General features: G+C 38.0%; 1 protein-coding gene across 2 annotated transcripts in view; it reads right to left on the bottom strand.

The window, feature by feature from the left end:
- Positions 1-3,637: 3,637 nt before the first annotated feature.
- RGMA (repulsive guidance molecule BMP co-receptor a) overlaps positions 3,638-22,230 on the bottom strand; it is a 40,516-nt gene continuing 21,923 nt past the window's right edge. For both annotated transcript variants that reach the window (XM_063448866.1, XM_063448867.1), the window contains exons 3-4: positions 8,708-9,222; positions 3,638-5,175 (exon numbers count right to left, since the gene is read on the bottom strand). In XM_063448866.1, the coding sequence (XP_063304936.1) occupies positions 4,477-5,175; positions 8,708-9,222 (1,214 nt within the window). In that variant the 3' untranslated portion in view covers positions 3,638-4,476. The remainder of the gene's footprint in view (positions 5,176-8,707; positions 9,223-22,230) is intronic.

Below are 22,230 nucleotides of genomic sequence, written 5' to 3'. Positions count from 1 at the left end.
ACTAACGGCCGCCTTAGGGCGCTCCAGGCCTAGCGGCGCAAATGAGTCCGTGTGACCGGCAGGAGGTGGGAGCACAAACAGCCCCTCTCCTGACGGTCACTTAATGTTGCCATGCCAAATTTACTCGCTGGTGCCGGATGTGGGAGGGGATAAAAATACTGTGCAGCCTCAGAGGGGATGGTAGCCGAGAGGAGCAGCTGCGGCCAAACGCTTTAAAGACTGCTGTGATACATAATGTCCTGTCCCGGTGGCGAAGCACTCTGGAGAAAGAATGGCAGCTTCCATAGGGCACCAACACCTGGTGGGACAACTGTTTAACAATGGTAAGAAACAATACGTTTGTGTGTAAGAGCCAGTGTGTGTGTGTGTGTGTGTTTGTGTGTGTGTGTGTGTGTTTGTGTGTGTGTGTAAGAGCCAGTGTGTGTGTGTGTGTGTTTGTGTGTTTGTGTGTGTGTGTGTTTAAGAGCCTGTGTGTGTGTGTGTGTGTGTGTAAGAGCCTGTATGTATGTGTGTAAGAGCCTGTGTGTAAGAGTCTGTGTGTGTGTGTGTGTGTGTAAGAGTGTGTGTGTGTGTGTGTGAGCACCTCTGTGTGTGTGTGTGTGTGTGTGTGTGTAAGAGCCTGTGTGTGTGTTAGAGCCTTTGTGTATATGAGCCATTGGCATGGAGTACGATTGTTGTCCCTGCACAATCAAAAAGAAAAATTACAAACAAAAATATGTCAATTTATTGAAAACTTGTGTGTGGATTCTCTCTCTTAATAAATACTTTTATTGTGTACCTGTGGTAGAATGCCCTACGTTTTAGGGCACTTGGGATTTTTGCATACTATCTGGTAGAATTCAACAGATCATAAAATGTACACTATAAATGAAAAAAAAATCAATTAAAGGGACTCTGTAGGCACCTAGACCACTTTATCTCATTGAAGTGGTCTGGGTGTGGTGTCCCTGTCCACTTAACCTTGCAATGTAAAACATTTTTGTTTCAGAGAAAAGGGGGTGTTTTGCAGTTCTTTTGGATCTCAGATTTGATTGAAAGATCTTGTGAATTTCCCATGAGGCCGTGCAACAGTTTTAAACACTACCAGATAGTATGCATTAATCATATGCTATTTAAGCAATTATATGTCCTACATGATGAGCAGGTAACTTTGATTCAAAGAATTAATAAAAATACAGGAGGATCGGAGGCTGCTTTTAACTGAATCAAGTTTGAAATAAGACAAAACAAACAATAATCAAACCAGAACACCCGAAACAATGTTAAAAACCTTTACTTGCATTTTGTTTCAATAAATAATTTACATTATCTACATGAGGCATGTTTATGCACATTTTTAAGGAACACAAAACTGTTTTCCCTTTTTCCCTTGTGCAATATTTGTACATCTGTTGGGTCTATCTTGGCTTACATTTAACTAGATAACTTGTCAAACACAACCAAAATAAAGTGCTTCACTTTTCATTTCTCGACAGGGATCTCCAGCAAACATTTTGTTTCCTGTGATTTGGAATCAGGGTGGTGAACCACAACATCAAATGCTAGTATTACGTCGGGTGTGTAAAAGGAAATTTTACATAAAGGCCAAAAATACATAATTTGGAGTGGATATCAATTTCAAAGATAGTAGGATGTTTTACAGACAAGACCTCAAGACAGAAATGACTAACTGGCACTGGAGATGCTTGCAAGCTACATTTCAAACACTGAGTATTGTGATGAATTTACTTTAATTACATTGGCAGTGTCAAGGTTACCCATCTCTGGAATAAACCAATCTTTTTGGCTACTTTTTTTTTAGGAACACTTAAATGCATACCGCATGGCTGTAACGTGTAAAATGCAGATTACATTTAAAGAGTTCCTTCATAAACATGGCAGGCAATCTGATCGCCATACATGACATTCTTAGCAACTGAATCCAATAGAAATGAAATGTCTGAGCTGATAAGAGCAGCGAATTATTGAGGTGTGATTGTTGACCCCACACAAATGCACAAATAATACAAAAAGCAGTTCATTGAGTAACTGTGGGTGACCATGTTTATACAATACAGGAGCATGGCAATTGAGTGCAAATGACAGATGTAATGAGGGCAGATGTTTAATTTGTTTGTGATATATTACTTCATTTCAAATGGCTGGGTGTCTGTTTTTATCTTAGAAGAAATATTTATGGGACCTCTAGCAGAGAATGGAATGGATACCACTACGGTTTAGGTATAATACTTTCCTACAAAGAGGGGATGAGTGTTGCCAGTGTCACTAGTTACATAGGGTAAGGGCTAACACATAGCTATGATTTTCTAGGTCTGCATTTACCTGGTCTGCAATCTAACCCTTTAAACTCAATGATGTCATAAAAAAGGCATCAACTAGAGGCAGATCAATTTAACTTCAACAACATTCATTTATAATGCTAACCCACTCTAAATAATAGAAGGCATACTCCCTTTTAAGAAAACACAGTATTTTGGGGGGGGGGGGGGGGGGGGGAATGGAGGCATCATTTTTCATGTACCGTGAAATTATGATATTATGCTATTCTATTATTTCCCCTCAAAATCTACAGCACACCATGTCTCTGGCTGTCAGAACATTTGATGTAACCGCATCGAAGAATATTAAATTAACAAATGACATAAGGCTGGGTGAAACAAGGCTTTCCAGCTGTTATAGGATTACAGTTCCCAGCATACTGTCCACCTTTGGCCATTAGCTTAGGTTGACCATAAAGCCCCATTGGGTAATGGCTATTAGGAGAGTACTTCAGAACTATTCTATAGGTTTTCTTTTCTCTAACACTATCTCGTTATCTTAGATCAGCTGTCTGAGGTGCTAGGAGTTGTAATCTCAAACTGCAATTATAGGGCAAAATATTGTCCAGCCCCGACATAACACCTACAGTGTAGAAGTTAAAACAAATGTCAAGGGAAAAAAGTAGTAAACACATGCAGTTTTTGTTGTTGTTTCATACACGGGAACAAATTACATATATATATATATATATATATATATATATATATATATATATATATACATATATATATATATATATATATATATATATATATATTTATATATTTATATATATATATATATATATATATTTATATATTTATATATATATATATATATATATATATATATATATATATATATACATATATAGATATTTATATACATATACACACAGTGACACCACAAGAGCTCCATATATTAGAGACAACATAAATTACATCCAAGACACATTGCATTTCTTTGCTTTACATGAGATATCTACGGCTGTATTTACACTGTATAATAGCTCCACGCCACATCATGCCAGTAAATGTTGTGCACTATGGTCGCATATGTTAACAGAACTCTGCCCGTCACTGCTTCTACTACATTGGCCATACCGTAATGAGGATCACAGCGCCTACTGCCTCTCCTTTGAGGCTGTCTTGCAGAGATCCAATCCCTGCAAGCTAGCTGTCATATTTCCAGCCAATGGCTGTACAAATTTAGAAATGCCAATGGATGGACTTCACTCACACTGTCGTACAATGTGTGCAACCAACCAATATTGGGATTCCACATGACTAACAACCTTCTCCTACTCCTGCAGGGATAAACTGAAGTATTGTCATAACAAGAGCTTTATTTACGTTCTGTACGTTCTCTTGGCTATAAAGATAATAGAGTAGCAACAAACAGCAAAGAAGTGGAAGTTGGGAAATTTAAAACCACTCACATCTCCTCTGCATTCCCTTTGATATACTGGCCATTTCCGATACGGCGTATTCCACTGTGCGAGCATCACTAACTGTGCATGCAATAACAGCTTATTAAGAAACACAAAGCCACGTTCACAAATGCAAAGTACACAGCCATTCGGATGTCTGCAGTACCACGTGTTTGCCATGAGACTGTTTTCCGGCCCTATGGGCCTATAAACTGTTGGTTCTGTTAATGAGGTATTGATGCATATAAGCTATTCTAGGTAATGGTGACAATTGTGAAGCACCTACATATTAGTAACAATTGTTTCATGTCAAATATATGCATGATCATATTCAAAAACATCTATTTTCTTTACATTGTTTTGTTGCATCCACATTTTACTGGATTAACTCCAACTACTCTTAAACTGAATCAAACCATTCAACGTAAGACTAACAATTTAGTTCCATATATTTTCTTCTAGTGTGGAATGGGGGCCAGATAAACAGCTACGGGTATAAAACTCTATAAACAAGGTCAGTATTCCAAGAACATGTTGCCATATATGTATGGTTAGAGACTCTCATATATAGAAATCCATCTATTAAATATAGAAAATAAATTATGAAACTACGGTAGATCATGTAGAAGTTGTTACATTGAGTGCTTTGCAATTAACGAATGCATCTTGGCAATTGGGACTGCACCTCTACAATAGTCATAATCTCATCTTATCCCACAAGGATTTACACAGTAAACATAAAAAAAAAATCACAGCAACACTGCACTGCACTGAACCAAACACATTAAAACCACTAGTATCTTCGTAAACACCATGTCTTGTTGAGAAGCTGTATTTCCTGGTCCCAAGTCAGTGGTCCTTTCAAACAAGTGGATTTTGTCCTTGTTGGAATGTAATAATTTCACATCCTCAAAGGCATAATAAGCAGCTAAGGTGAAATTCACGTCTCCTGTGGTTAGAAGATCAAACACACAAGACTTGAAGTAAAGGTCCTCTACTGGAAGTTTTTCTTTGCACTTGGCTCCTGCCATTTTAGGAGTGAATGAAGGAGCATTAGATCCAGCCCCATGCTTTCTAATACCAGTTTCAGGGGTTTGAGAATGAAAGGTTCTAAAGTCAATCTGTTGATTTTGAGGGCAACCATGGAGACACAAGTAAAGACCCTGATTATCTTTGTCATCTACAGCATTCACAACTTCTTCTGGCATCCGCACAGCAAAGGTAAGGTAGCGGCCCACCTGTCGAACTACTATGGTGGTTCCAATGTACTTGGCTTGTATCTCGATATGCTGACCAGCCACTTTCTCAATGATTTTCAAACTGTTTGCTCCACTCTTGTCCCCACCATTTCTTGAACCATCTATGAAAGCTGCAGGAAGCTCATCCATTTCAGCTTGGTAAACTTTCTGGTCTACACATTCCTGGAAGTTCTTGAAGATTATTGTGAGCTGAGTGGAAAAACAAAAACATGATAAATAAAAATTCATTACAATCATTTTTTACTGAAAAACCAAGACTTTTATGAAGATACAAATTACATGGAATTACTATATGTAAATTGATCATGGGGATCATGAGACCTCTTATTCAAAAGTGGAGACTCTCCTCCTTTGAATATAGGATTTATATAAACCCCTTGAAAACCCATGATTACTATAAAAATGCCACAGGACCTACTAGAAAAAAAAGGAATTATGGCGAGTAGGCCCAAAACAAGGCTCACTTATATGTTGATATCTTAATCGAAATTTAATTTATGCACAAGAAGTATACTTTTTCCATAAAAAAAAAAAATATGATTACTGATAATATGATTCTCGACTTAATAGAAGAAAATCCTAAATGTGTATTATGACAGACAAACATCATTGTACATGGACCTATTATTGTAGCTACTAGTTAATGTTTGGTTGCAATAATGGAGACATCCATTCCCATTGAGCTATTTTTTTTCTTTAAGAACCTTGGAATTACTGGAACCTTAAAGTTCAGATTTGTGAATATAAAATGGTAAGTGGCTTTAAAACAAATAAGCTTCACTGCATACAACCGCATGCTTCTACCCAACTGGACAGATATGTATACCTCAAAAGCTTTTAGAGCATGTTTTACCCCTCTATGCTTATTGTAGCCTTTTAGACACAAATAGGGAAGAGTAACTGTCTACTAATTAACAAGAGATAATTGTATCTCCAAAAATGGCTTGGTTTTATTTAGGTTTCCCTTCAGTGGACAACTAGCCCTTCACTTGAGAAAGAACCTGTGCGATTTTCAAATTTGGTTTTCAAAATATATAAAAAATAAAATAAAATGACCAGCTTACCAGGCCTTGTAGTGTTTATTAAAGCAGTGGGCAATTAACATCAGGGTAACGGTTATTTATTACATGCTACCATTTTTCAGGAAGTAGTTTCCTCATCAAATGCTTTAGTCTTAATTCTATAGTGATGTTTCGCTTTTATACCAAAAATTTACTCATAGTGAAGGCATACTCCAGACATTGTGCACCATGAATTCCGTGATCACAAAAAATCAAAATAACAGCACCTATAGCACCATATATGTTCAATGAACTTAGTTTATTGTCTATATTTTGTGGACTCCCATGGTACACCTGAAGACATTGCTTCTCTCTTTTTTGCTGATATAATGGGGGATTTTTATGCATCACTAGAAACTTAATCTTGGAAGTCCTGCCAGGCAGATACAAAATTCTAACTCTCCCTTTTTACCAGAGTATCAAAATGCTAAAAAGTTATCCATGTTGAACCATTGTTCACAGGCAGGAAAACACAATTTCCTAATAAAACTAAGGATCTATCACGACTATTCCCTCTGTAAGAGAAGTGGATGGGAGACTAGGAAGATGAACTTACACCTCCTTGACTGAGGCTCAAGACAGAAGGTTTTTAAAAAAACAAAAACAAAAAAATATATCTTGAATATATACAAACATGTCACTAAATAAAAAGTTTACAAAATTAAAATATTTTTCATAATATTAAATCACTTTAAAATTGTATCCAACAGTGTCAAATCAAGGCCAAAATGTTCTTTTTTGGGAGCCCAGTTAAAATTAATCTTTGCAAGAGGAGTGGTTTCCCTGAAAAAAAATATATAAAGTTTAACTTTATTGCCAAGTTAGGTGAAGATCACCTTAAACTCTAATCACCAAATGAAACGTCAACTGATTTTGTTAATTGACATGTGTGGATCTCATCGGCTTTGTCCATCCTAGACATCTGAGGTTGTATCTGTTTAATGCTGGGATCAAGGCGTATCTGTCCATTCAGCAGGCAGGGCAAGTCATTCTCCAATCTATCCCAGGGTAAATAAAACATCATCTACCTGCTTCAGCATGAATCTATATCTGCCTCTCCCTTTTCTCACATGAAGAAATAACGCTTCCACTTGTAGGCAAACGCTAAAGATGGAAAATGATCATTTTATGAAACCACCGCCATAAACAAACCAATTACAAACTCTTTCCCCTGATTTGCTGTGAATCCAGACAGACAAATTGCCTGCACGTGCAGGGTTGCCTCTCAATCTACTAATTAGAGCTATTTAAAAACAATGAAATAAATTGTTCACAGTCTCAGCCTGAAGGAAATTAGGCTGGCTGTTAAACATTATGCACAGTTTTAATTTTAAATCCTTATTAAAACTGTTCATACTGAATCCACGTGTAAAACAAAAGCAGGGACTACTGGATAATAGTAAATCTAAGGGAATCCCATTCATCTAATATTCTACTTTTTGATGTGCTTGAAAAATATCTCAACATAAATGTACTCAGATACCCTCATTTTGTGAAAATATTGCCCTCTGGTTATTCACATTTGCAAAAAAATAAAAATCTAAATTTTAAATGTCCGGTGGGTTATACATTTGTTTTATTATTAATAACTTTGGTGAGAATGTCTGACCAATATTCTGGCCTAAACAATATGTATCTGCAAACTAAGAAAAAAAGAAATGTACTTGAAATAGGTATGCTTAGAGTATTTTGGCACTCAAGATCAAACTTTCTGCTCATACAACCTTACCCCCAGGAATTTTTCTTTTTTGTGTCTCCACACTCTCCCACTTCCTACTGTGTAACTCTGAACCACCCTCAGCCACCACCTTTTGTTCGTCTCCAGTCCACAGATTGGATTATGCATCTTGAGTATTGGCGTGGTTGTGCGTGTTCAGTGATAAACATGTGGCCATGCATTCCCCTCTGCTCAATATATCAATAAAACCCATAGCTTGAAGCACGCAATGAGAATGGATAAAATAGTGGCATACAATATTAAGTCTCTGCTCCCTCCACTCATACTGTATTGTGTGCTCTATAAGCTCCAATAATAGAACGGACAAAGAACTTGCCTAACCTATGCTGTGGTCCTAAAATCTGGTAAAACTGCAAGGCTGTCATCGTCCTGCCCCCTATTCCCTCCAAGTATGCTAGAGACTTGGAACATTCCTGCCCAATAGTATTTTACAGTTGCATAAAGAATTCTTCCTCCACGCTAGAATAGCTGAAGAAAAAAAGAAATGGGTTGAGTTGGTAGTAACGGGGTAGTTATCATCTATAAAGAAAATTGACTTGGTCTAGAGGGACAAGTGTCAGTACCAACCTTGACAGAGTTCCCAGGTATAATAAGATGCTTTCACTGCAGTAGAGGAAAGCATTTAATGTAAGATGAGGTGAAACTAAGTGATCCAAGCTATTTTGGTGCTCAATAAGGTTATCATGTTATCAAAAATCTAGAATATTGCCGTGGAGGATTAATGGGTTGATTTAAGTGTTGTTGAACATTTTGTGTGATGCCTAATATAAAATCTAATAGAACTGTATTCCCTTAATTTTGAGGAAGACATTTCATCTAGAGATCACTGAGAAATGATCTATACTATCAAATGTTGTTGTTACAAAATTGGTAGAATAACTTGGAATTGATCATAGCAACCACATCTGTAGACTTTGCTTACCTTGGTTGTAGCAGTTGCAGATGAACCTGGGTGTACTGGGGTGTTAGTGACTTGCACATTTAAGTAATTATTGTCTACAATAGGCCATGCGCCTTGTATTTTGCAAGTCTGGAATGTGTCCGTAAAAGTCCTAAGATGGGGGTCTCCAAACAAGCCGCAGTGGGTGTAGTTTGGAGGTGCTGCATGCCGGTGAAAATTCTTCTCATAATGGCAAAGCTCTGGACTATCTGACCTCTCCTGGCTGTCCCATGGAGGTGGGGTGCGAAGACGTGGCTGTGAGGTTGGGCCATCTTTTGAGCAGTTGTGTTGGCTCATGAGGTCATCAATGCCATGGACGGCTGAATGATAAGCCAGATCTCCCCTGCAAGTGCGAGCAGTACGGCGGGTGCAATGAGCGTAGGTACGCAGTGCAGTGCAGAACTCCACAGGGTCTTCAGGTCTGTTCTGATGTTGGTTGTTGGAAGTAGCAGACCAGAATTCAGAGTTACACTTCAGAATCCTGCACGATGAGCTCACTGTAGTGAAAGGAACACATAACAGATGGTCAATACCAAGTCAAATAATAAAAACTATAATAATCAGTTAGGGTACATTTAGATTGTTCTGGTTTTCATGCAAGTCAAGAGATCTTAGTTACGATATGTGATGTATTAAACTTTACCTACAATTGCTTTGCCACTCTGCTAACAAACACTATATTCTCTCTATAGTTATATCCTAAAAGCAACAGAGTAAACCTGAAATTAGGTGTAAAATTCTCAAGCAGGGCTAAATGGTAGTTTTCTCCAAGATACTATCACAAAAATATCTGTAAAACAAATCTTAAATATCTTATCAAATAAAGCACATGGGATATTTTAATTAATTAAATTGCACAAATATGAACTCAGTGATATTATATGATATTACCATATCACACGCGATAAGCAGATATAATGGAGTTTACATGTCCTAATACATGAAATGTTATGCTTTTTTGGCTCCAAAGTACAAATGAACTGTGCAAGCCTGCTTCTATCAGCTTGCATCACATACAAGGCAGTAAAAGCACCACGCAGCCTGGAATTGCTTTCGCTAATCCTAACACCAGCCCCTGAACCCACGCAGCAACCACAGTTTATTTGATGTTTATGAGATACAGATGTTTATGAGATACATACATGTGAAAAAGAGGGGGTGGGCAATACACTTCTGAATGTATTATGCTCTAGGGACTCAGATACCCTCTGGGGAAAATACTTGGGGTTTTTTCAGATTTATCATATGAAACAAATGTTTTTAAGGACAGTCACAAAAGGCACGTAACTCCAAAGCAAATACATTAACGCCTGTTTAATCTCATAAAGTTTGTTTGCCACTATGAATTCCGTGCAATGTGGTTTGAAAAAGGGACAATATGCAGATGAACTACTCCTCTTAAAATGACATCTGTCATCAGATTTTCACTTTTTGGTTTTTAAACAATTGTTATATTTGAAACGCAATGATTTAAAAACAAATTATAATTACATTGATTTATATATATATATATATTTTACAAAGTTTCCCTTTTCTTATCTAGCTGAGCAGCCATATTAAGTCAGATTTGACTATTATCTGACCAACTGCTGCTTAACCTAACTTGGTTCACAGTCATAGAGCAATCACATCACCAGACAAGTTAGGTTCATCAGCAGTTGGTTAAAGAAAAGTAGAATGTGATACAACATGGCTACTCAGAAAAAACAGAAAAGAAAAGTGATATTTTCTAAAATAAATAAATAAATAAACATCATAAAAAAAAACAAACAATTACCTTTCACTAAATGTAATAAACTTATGACAGTCTTCTTTTAATCACAGAATTCTCGAGTGACGTGCTTTTTATATTAAGTAACTATGTTTGGGAAGATAAAATTGGTTCCTTAAAAAATTCCCCCAATTTGTAAGAACGGCTAATTGTATACAGTACTTCTCTTGTTAGAAATACTGAAGTTTCTGTAGATTGTACTCTAGACAATATCCCAGGGCTGAATTTTGTAAATAAAGATACGTTTATCTATAGTAATTAAAAAGCAATTTTCCCACTGAAGTCTATGAGAAAATGACATTTAAGCTGCCAGAGAGTAACTTATCTCTGCTCATAAAGTTCAATCCCTGAAATTTACACATTTTGCACTCTGAACGGCTGCAGGCCCTGTCAGCATTCCACCAATTACTTGTGAGAAGCACATAATTCATTCCAAATGAGGAGCTTCCAACACACCTATCACTTGCTTGTGTGATTCTATTCACAGCTTTCAAACCCATCTTGTTTAAGCTTGCTCCTCAACCCCTGGAAAGACATGGAGATGTGCTGTGTTCCGTGGTAATTTAAGTTTTCATCCACCCCTAGTGTAAACAGTAGGATTGTGTTTGGTGCAAATTCTTCAAATAAAAATGACACAATATTTTAACAGATGTTCTCCAATGAACACTGAGGGTATTATTACTGACATTTATATAGCGCCAACCTATTCTGTAGCGCAAAGGAGGATGGGGAGGGGGGTAAAGGTTCTACCGCAGATTTTGACACGGACAATAGAACCCTGCTCAAACGAGTATAAAATCTATAGTGTATAGGTAATAGATTTGGTTTTATGTAAATATGTTGCTTACATAATGACAAATTAGAAGTGGTAAGCATTAATGCTAAAAACAGCTGCCAACTGTTACAAAATGTATTTTGTTTCATTCATAGAAGTGTGTGGATGAGACCTGACTCTCCCCACTGCATTCCCCCCCCATGTGGAAGAGGCCTTGACTCCTCCACTGCATTCTCCTCATGAAAGTCCACAGATATTGGCTTTTTTTCCTACTTGTGTAAGAGAGTTCCCATGTCTGTTCAAATGAGAAATAAAATAGCAAGTATATAGGAGATAGTGTCTCTCCTACACATCTCTATAAAGGAAACTGAAGTAAGATTTAATCCAATGTTTTTTTTTTTAAACACACCTGAAAGTAACTGGATCAGAGTCCAGGGGAAGAGGTAAATAAATAACATGTCACAAGACACTGTACTTTTTTGCATTAAAAAATAAAATAAAAATAAAAATAAATCCTAACCAATGAAAATCACTTTCACACTGCAACACTTCTTTGAGATTCTTTTTGCAGTGACTTAAATTTTATAACCCAAACATTTCATGCATCCAACATGGTGGTGAAAACTATTATTGTGCAAATGTCTTGATGGTCATAAAAAAAAAAAAATGCATGAAAGAGACTTATTTGCTTGACATGTACAGCACGGTGCAGACAGAAACAGGTTGGTGTTATTACTTGAAAAATGAAAGAATTGGATATGGGCACAGGGTGTTATTAGTTGCTGGAAGGAGAGGGAAGTGATTTAGGACACAGAAAGTTGCTTAACATAGAGTATTACCAGCTCCTGCTAAGGCTGTGATGTGAAATCTAACCCCAGGGCGATGCATGACATCTGCGTTCCCAGGTGAGGCACATAGAAGAAAAAAAAAAAGGGAGAGGAGACCTATTTCCTCCCACCTCCCTTCCCAAACATCCACACAATTTCAGAATACATACTGGCCGCAGGCTTTAAAAGTACACGTCTGAATACAGCAGTGACATGTGCCGGAGTGTCTGACATCTGGCATTCATGACTATATTCTTGCCAAAAAAAAATAAAATTATAAAACAAAACTCCAAAGTGTTCCATAGTATTCTGAAAGGTTGCTTAACCCTTCATTAAACACGCCTCTATTTTTCATAAACAATGAAAGTATTTGTGGGTTATATAGTTTCAGTGTATAAAAAGATAACGTGCACATTAATCATAATGAGCAGGACTTGAAAACTGGGGTAAGAAACCTTCATCTCCAATCAGGGGGTTCAATGATGTCATGCAACCTCTCTGCACATGTGTCAGCAGAGGTCCTGGCTTGAGGAATGGCCACTAGAGGTGATCCTTGCTGTAATGTAAGCACTGCATTTTCTCTGAAAAGGCAGTGTTTACAGCAAAAACCCTGAAGAGAATGATTCTACTCACCAGAACAAATGCAATAAGCTGTAGTTGCTCTAGTGACTATAGTGTCCCTTTAATGACCATCCCTGTACATATAACACTCTCCATGCCAACTGTCCAACTGTTGTGGCTCGCTCAGTAAATGTGTATAGCAGCAACTAGAAGACATTAAAGCAGCGGGAGATCTGGCTGCATAAATCCCTTAGTTTTAGTTTTCACTATGCTTGGCAGTATATAGCTGTACAAAATGGCTTTATTTCTCTAAAGAATTCAAATAAAAGGTTACAAATGTGAATTTTATTCAGAGATCAGAGCCATTTTCTGTCTAGAGTACAGAAATCACAATAGTTTGATTCTACAGGTGGAAATAAAAAAAATACTATGTTCCCTTTTTTTACTTCTCACAGTAAACTTGACAGGTGTATGGTGGATATATGGAACAGCAGTAACTTAGTGTGATATAGTGTACAATACACTTTGTCATTCTCTAGCACTGCATTGCAGCAGCTCTGGTCACAGCTGCATACATAGTGATGCTGGATACTATTGTACTGTCTGCACAATTATTTTTCTGCAATACAAATGGTGGCTCACAAGAGTTACTTTGGAAAGCAAGCTCGGAAATGTTGTATTTGAATTACAGTGAGTCCAGCAGCAGGATCAGGACGTGGATGCTCAATGTTTATCCAGTACTATATAAGAGTTGCCACTACACACCATATGTTTCCAGTAATGCATGTTAATTATTCACTAAATTAGACAGAATGTTGTGTTTGCAGGCATTTTGTGAAATTTATTTGTGCTGGGTTAAAAAAAGTCAATGAAGTAATCACGAAGTTTTCATTTGGGTTACGGGCAGTAATTATTAAATTGATTTCAGATTTTGGTCATATAAACTGCACATAACGCACACAGGACAAGTACATACATTGTAAGTATAAAAGTGTAGGTACACTGAAAATAGAGATGGGTGTGTTAGTTAAAGGGACACTATAATCACCTGAACAACTTTAGCTTAATTAAGCAGTTTTGGTGTATAGAACATGCCCCTGCAGTCTCACTGCTCAATCTTCTGCCATTTAGGAGTTTATGAATCCTAGTCACACCTCCCTGCATGTGACTTGCACAGCCTTCCATAAACACTTCCTGTATAGAGAGCCCTATTTAGGCTTTCTTTATTGCAAGTTCTGCTTAATTAAGATTTTCTTATCCCCTGCTATGTTAATAGCTTGCTAGACCCTGCAAGAGCCTCCTGTATGTGATTAAAGTTCAATTTAGAGATTGAGATACAATTATTTATTACTCCTTTCAGCTCATATAACTATGTAATATTGCTTATATCATATGCTCCACACATTGCATTCAGATGTGTGCTTCCAAGTCCTGCCTGAGAGAATGAGAAACTCATAATGATAACCAAAATGGCGATGCTGCAACAAAGTCATGATTCTTCTAAAAGAACATACGGTACTTAAAATTACCTAAAGGCAGGAATATAATCCTTCCTTAATTCCTTGACACAGCAGATCAGATTTTTTTTCTAGTGATTTAGCACCCGCAGAACATTCAATAATTAATTTTAAAAAATGTGGCTGTGTTTATATGGATAAACTGTGGATTATATTTTGGACCCCCAAACACTGGAGTCGCAACCAAGTACTTTCCAACTTTCTAGATCCCTGGCTGTCCTTGTACATTCACCAGTGTTTTAATAAAAGAGCAGTGTGACTTGTGTGGATAGAAGTCAAAGAAATAAAGTCAAGTACAACCCCGTTAAAATAAATTCATACACATTGCAGAACTCCCAGTGTTACCTATCTGCCCTATATAAAAGATGCAGAGTTCGGTATTAAGCATTTACTCAATAGCGTAGTTGTTTGAAACCTGGAAGGATCACAAAATCTCCTTGTGTGACTCATGCCTGGCAGTACACGTTGGTATTGTTGGCACTCTCCACCTCAGAACTTTGTTTACTTGGGTTTGACACAGAGGAAAAAAAAATTAAGTTCCAACATATCTTGAATTTTGGCTGCCACATCTTTCAACAGGGAGACCAGAAGATTGAAAAATTAGCTGACTGAAATGAACCCAAAAAAAGCCAAAAACTCAACATAGTTAACAAGATTTTGTTTAGGCTCTAGCAGGCTATTAACAGAGCAGAAGATAAGAAATTCTACTGTACACACATTGTGCATTAAGGGGAGCTAAAAGTGAAGACACTTTCCTGCCTTTTCAAAGTATTGCACTAACTCTTCTCCCTCCTGCTATCTCCTACTTTTGGCAGGATGTGCTTATGAATCCTTCCTCCTTCCTGTAGGCACAACTACCTGGGCACAGCTTCCTTATGGATAGATAATCACATATCATTAAAACACGGCTTTATAACAATAAAACATTCAGTGCTGCATATTTAAACTGCAGGCAATGGATTTATGAATGACTTAGTCCTTTACATAGCAATTAATATACATTAAACTGTGTTTTATATTGTGTAATTGATATGCAGCATTGACCCATTGTACAGCGCTATGGAATCTGCTGGCACTATATCAATAATAAAATAATAAAATAATAATAATAATAAAGTTTTACTTTTATTAAGAAGTCCCACATCTAAAAACAATTTGGACACATAATACCTGCCATTCTCCTATGCCTGACAAGCTATTCAGGTAAATTACATCTCATAAAAAAAAAAAAACACAGAATGAAAGGGGTCTGCGGTGTGCCATGATCCTAGGGCAACGGTGGCTATTCTGTGGCACTCCAGTTGTTGTAGGCCGATTTCCCACAATGCTCAGCTCGTTAGCAGCCAATAGACTAGCTTCATGGCAAGAAAAAAACACTGCCCCCAATAGCCATGGTTAATTGAGTATGATAGCAGGTGAGTTAGAGAAACCGACAGTCAAATTAACCAAAGATGCTCGTGGCAAATGTCTACTGCATGGATGTATTATTCATATATGTTAAAGAGTGCATCTGAACACTCTATGGTAGGTTGAACCATACCAGCTGAAAACGCGTCTTCTTCAAAACATGCACATTAAACAAATGGAGCAGTTGCTGTATTGATTCCATTGATTCCATTAAGGTATGTGATAAAACTATACAATATATTAACATCACACATAAAGTTGTGAAAGTCAAACACAGCGCAAACACTGCTGAAGCTGCTCCTCTGTTTGCTGCTGTTGATAGAACATCTAACCTGAAGTCTTCCAGTTCTAATCTCCTAAAAGGCCCGCCGTACCTTTCATCTGCTGAGCCTGATAAAGAAAGCTCCTATTGTAACCGTATTAGTCACAATTACTACATTGTAAAAGACTGCGGCAAAATGTATTTTCCAAAGCACATGCCTTTGCAACCGGTTATATTTTTTCCTCCTTAGTCTTACTTTTAACTCATTATGCTGATACTACAATTTTTTACATTTTATATATATATTTAAATGACAAACTTCACATTTGTTTGCATGACTGCAAGTTACAGACTAAAACATGTGACGGATGTTGCTAGGGGAGGGCTGCCCCAGACTGCCAAAGTGTGGTCCTAAAAAGCCCTGGTCTATTTTAGGCACCCTTTTATTGTGCAGTGAGGGCCAGTATTACTGAGAAAGAATGAATCCCTATTTATACAGAAAATATACTCACATTTGAAAGGCCTTTAGTCACTAAATATGTGTAGTTTAACCCCTTAAGGACACATGACGTGTGTGACACGTCATGATTCCCTTTTATTCCAGAAGTTTGGTCCTTAAGGGGTTAAGCAATGACCAGGAAGTGCCTGAAAATGAAAGTCTAATTTGTTCCTCCTGCTGTTTCCATTTGGTGAACATTCCATAGAGCAGGCTTTCCCCCAAATGCCGGCCCTACAGATGTTGCTGAACTACAACTCCCATGATTAGTGGCGTACACACAGTCCATGGAGCCCTTCCCCCCGATCCATGCCCGCCCCCGGACACATACATACATACACATACTCCCCCCCGACAGACACACATACATACAGACACACACACATACACCCCCCGACAGACACATACACACACTCACACATACACCCCCGACATACACACATGCAAACAGACACACACATACACACAGACACACCCCTCTGACAGATATACACACAGACACATACATACACACACACACACACACACATACAGACACACACACATATAGCCTGTATGTATGAGCCTGTATGTGTGTGTGTGTGTGTGTGTATGTGTGCCTCTTTGTATGTATATGTGTTTGTATGTATGTGTGTCTCTGTGTCTGTATGTATTTGTGACTCTGTATGTGTGTGTGTCTTTGTATGTATGTTTCTGTATGATACAGACACATACATACAGAGACACACACACATACAGACACATAGAGACATACATACAGAGACACACACATACAGAAACATACACATAAAGACACACAGACAGACACACACATACAGACAGACAGACACACACATACACAAAATGTTTAAGTCACCCTTTTGTTTCCTACCTTTTGCAGGAGGGTGACTTTCCCTAGGGTCCAGTGGGGGCTCAGCCTGAAGGGACTTCCTCCCACGCGGCTCTCTGATAGCTGGGAGGAGTGACCGGAGCAGTCACTTCCTCCCAGCTCTGTCTGATGTCATCGCAGGGGGCCCAGTTGCGCTGTTAAAGCACCGCAGCGCTGACCAGGCCCCCTGAAAATCCCGATAGACCACTTCAAAACATGGCGGCGCCGGGCGGCCGGGTCCCCTGGAGTGACGGGCCCGGTTGCAGCTGCCTGCGACCACGGTAAGTATGACAGTGCCCATGATTCTCAGCCTATTTCATTCATAGAATCATAGGAGTTGTAGTTCAGCAACACCTGGAGGGTTGGAGGTTGGGGAAGCCTGCCATAGAGCATGGGTAGGCAAACTTTGGTACTCTAGATTTTGTAGACATCTCCCCTGATGCTTTGCCAGCATTATGGGAGATATAGTCCACAACATCTGGAGTGCTGAAGGTTAGCTACGCCTGCCCTCTGGGTTTTTGGGATCTGTAGTTTGGCCATACTAAGTAATTTAATTCATTAAAAGGCATGAATGAAAATTCCGTGCTTGTTACTAATTGCTATGAACCAGCTTGCAAGAATTATCTCGGATCTTCTATGTGTTCCCCAATTCAGTGTATGAGAAGGGGGAGAAATTTTTTTAAAACCAGTGCAGCTGAAATAAACAGAATGCTGGAAAACAAGGGCAGGGAATATATTTACAACATAACCTATACATTGAAATTTATAGTGCTTGTGGAGTCTGTTTAACTAAACTAAATAGTTTTACTCTAACAGGATAATATGTAGCCTGCAAAATTATAAGGGTCTATTCTCAAAGCAGTGACATGAAAATTAAACAGTAAAGCCAGTTGCAGTGGTTATAGTGGAATAAAATACTAGTCCCATTCCCTGGCAGTGGGGAAAAAACATTTTACCCTCGTACTTGGGTCCTCGCTGGTGGTTGAAGGTTAAGTAATGTTAATCTGGCTTCTGCAGAGCTACATTCATTGGCTCAGACTGCTCTTAGCCAATAAAAACAAATCTGTTAGCTAGCCAGAAACTCTTGTTCTGGCGAATGACGCCCCAGCGACACTGGCCAAGGTGAAATTGTACCTCCAGCAGCAAAACGTTTAAACTCAGTATGTGAGCGTTTATTTGCAAAGTACTACACATACAAACTTCAGACACCATGACGTCTTCAAATCACTGAAATGGTCATGGTGCTTGGAGTAACCCTTTTACAAATAGTGACTTTTAAAAAATTCTCTAACTCAGCTATTGTAACAGCTCAGATATTGAGCCGGAATTTAGCATTTTGGTTTTTAATTACAATTCTATATTCCGGGAATGAACCCCAATATACATCAAGGAAAACAAAGCTAATACAACAATGAAACTTACAAACACTTAACAGGCAACTGCGCTGAATGCCTCATGATAGGAGCTAAAGAGTAATTAAAATTTTTGTTTCTCACATGACTAATCACAAGGAATTTTTGGAAATTCTTTAGGGAATTTATAACTTTACACCAAAATATTCAAGTTGAGTTGGAGTTGATTCCCAATTCTGCTATTTTAGTTTTTTAGAATTTGCAAGTCTACTGAATAACCGTGAATAGAGTAGCAAACAAAGACACACAAAAAATAAAATAAAAAAACAGAAAAGCACGGCGATTAGTTATCTTGATAGCTAATTAACACCTTTTTGTGAACAAGAGATTTGCATTTCAATTACCAGATAATGGTATTTCCAGTTAACTGATTTTCACTGGACAAACTGGAAGAGCGGTCAACGAAGTGGCATTGTAGCAAAACAAAAAAAACAACAACAAAAAGTATATACACTACATGAACTCTTGTAATGAATGTTTAAAACGTAATGAAATTTAATAAATGCATATTGCTTTAACACAACCTGTCCTTACCCTTGATACAATATGCGAACAATTAGTTTAGCCTTAAAATGGGACTTAGAAAAAATGTTAGCTAAAGAAAGGAAGAAAAATCTATCCAAAAGTAAGTTGGAAGATTTGGGATTGTTCCATTAACTTCTTTTGAGCTGCTAATCAAGCAATCTTGCGGAATAATGAGCTGATTATTATTGGCCTGTTTGCATAACAAAGCTCTCTAATAAAACCTATTTGACTGTACTTAGGGTGGTGTGAAAGATCAGCTGGGAACACAGCCTGTGGAATGCAGCAGACCTCACCAAAGTTTGGACTCAGGAATAAAGACAATGCAATTTGCCATCAAGGAAAGCCCAACAGAGCAATAAATTAACCAATGTGCAAAGGGATTAGGTCAGGTTTCTTGCACTGGGGAGGGGGATGGGGGATGCTGTAAAAAGAAGGGGGAAAAAATCCTGTTCTTTCTTAAAGACACAGAGCTTCTTTCATTCAATGCCTTCACAACAGGAACCTTCTGAGACATATGGTCTGGTACTTAATTTATGCACGTTGTAAATAATGCATTGCTGCACTGCCTGAGTCCTTGGCTGCAGACCATAACCCCCTAGCATTTTTTTGGAGTGTTAAACATACACTTGAGAATGCCTACTCTGGCTTCACATACTAGATGCCAAGAAAAATAAATAAGACATTTCTCTCATCATAAAGGACAACAATATCCGGAGTGCAGAAAATTGCAGCGGTTATTGAAAGTAGGCCGTGTCCCTTCTGCAGAGAGATGGCTAATTTGGGTGATTGATGGGCATAAAGTAATGAACAAAGTCATTGCACAAGTTCCATATCCTAAGGACAGAGGTTAATATGGAAGTGTGGGGGAAAAAAGCAATCATCTATGTAGATGTAAAAAAATAAAGTGTCCTATTAAATCACCAAGTAAATATATGTTTCATGTCACAATAGCTGACAGAATAACATATAAAAAAAAATAAGAATAAAATGCCCCCAGGTACACAGGATGAAAAATGGAAAAGGGAGGGAGGATTACAATAAAGCTTGTAAAACAGCTCTTTCCGGATAACAAGACCCTGTGCTTTCCTTAGTCAGCCCTGGAGAGCATGGGATATCATCTTACTACATCTTATGTCCCAGAATCCTCTTCTGAGGATAAAAAAAAAAAAATCACAAACGCATCTATGCAACATATGTATATCAAGGAACACAGCTCTGTATTGAAGGTATAGATTTCTTGCAATGTCTGCATTTTACATTGTTTCTGTCTCTTTGGGGAACACAGACCATTAGAGGTGCATGTGTGTATTTTTAATTTCTGCTTTTCAAGAGGTCACAGAGAAGGCAAAAAGTACCAATATTTGCATATTGCACAATCAGAACGGCAATGTAACCATAAAAACAGCATTCTCCAATAATTAAACTTTTTGTTTTTGCCAGAATTCCCACTGGAAGTTTTGGTGGGATCCTGTTAACAGGTATTGTTTTAGAAGTTGCATTCTTCTGTGACAAACTAAGAAATTAGGCAAATTTGGAGATTTAACTAACAGACTGACTTCACCATGGCAGAGATAGTGATATGGTTGGGAAATAGGGTGATATTGTAAAGAGCCCTCTTTAACCCCTTAAGGACCAAACTTCTGGAATAAAAGGGAATCATTACATGTCACACATGTCGTGTGTCCTTAAGGGGTTAAAAAACACTTTACATGCAATTCAATATTTCTAAAAAAAAACCTTTCTGAAAGAGATCTCTAGTTTGCGTGTATGAAGTTTTCCATGCAATTGTAAGGATCATTTAAAATGTAACCAGGTGTAAAAAAATAAACACAACTGAACATAACTATTTTGGTGGGTTGTTTCCTTTAAAAAGGTGAGTCTGAAAAGGTTGCATAAAAGTAAAAAATATGATAAATATAATAATACTTAACATAAGTAAATTAATGGTTTTGGGGCACACATTTTCTCTCCTCTAGAACCTAAAAATCCATGGGGACTTAACCCTACCCCTATAAGCAATAAATGTCAGGAGGAGACATTTGAAATCAGAAAAGATTAATTTAGTAATTTAGTAATGTTTGGGGCTCTGGAGTGGTTTATGGGTATATTTGTGCGTTCCCATAATGCAACACATTGTGTACTGATGTTCTTTGCAATATGAGATGGGCAAGATGTGCATGCATCCCATATCACCATATTTGAACTTTATACCTATACACAAATCTTAATTCAAAAATAAAACTTTGTCTACACATCTGCTAGCACTGAGTATAGATGAGCTGTTACGCTCTGAAAGCACACTTTAAAACAGGTAATGGCAAATGTTTTGTTGTGTTTAGGGCCAATATAGACATTTAAGCAAGATATTCAGGTATGCACATATGACCAATTGGCCTTATCTTAAAACTGGGAACAATTCACTAAGTGGCAAGTTGTAGTCATCTGATAAAAGCCTTTGAAAATGTACTTGTGGATTATTTACCAATAGTGATGTCCCAAACAGTTCGCCGGGAACTGTTCGCCAGCGAACATATGCGATGTTCGGTCCGCCACCTATTCGTCATGAAGGTGGGAGGGTCTGGGAGGGAGGGTCTGCTGCTGATTGGCTGGAATGTGTCTGCTGACTGTGAGGTACAGGGTCAAAGTTTACTCAATGATGACGAATAGGGGGCGGACTGAACATCGCATATGTTCGCCCGCCACGTTCGCCACGAACACGCTATGTTCGCCAGCGAACAGTTCCCGGCGAACTGTTCGGGACATCACTATTTACCAAGTCTATTATTTGGGCTTGGATTTTGGAAGTCGGTTCTCAAGTCATCATATGTTACTGTTTAATGAATAGCCTGTCTTTCGAATCACCTCCTCACAAATGCACCCCACTAAACCCTCTATATACAAGCCAATGACTGGCTCTCTCATCAGTCCGTAATACTGCAATAGGTTGGTTTCAGAAACTGTGTTGGTCTCCACAAACTATCATCTTCACTTCATAAAACTGCCCACAAATTTAAACAATACTTGTACTAATCCGGCATGACATGGTTATCTGGCAGATAAGGAAATACACTCCAGAGCTGTCAC

This window comes from Pelobates fuscus, chromosome 3 (assembly GCF_036172605.1).
Source record: "Pelobates fuscus isolate aPelFus1 chromosome 3, aPelFus1.pri, whole genome shotgun sequence".
Classification (NCBI taxonomy): domain Eukaryota; kingdom Metazoa; phylum Chordata; class Amphibia; order Anura; family Pelobatidae; genus Pelobates; species Pelobates fuscus.
The sequence above is the reverse complement of the archived record's forward strand: the minus strand, read 5'-3'. Positions and strand labels throughout refer to the sequence as shown.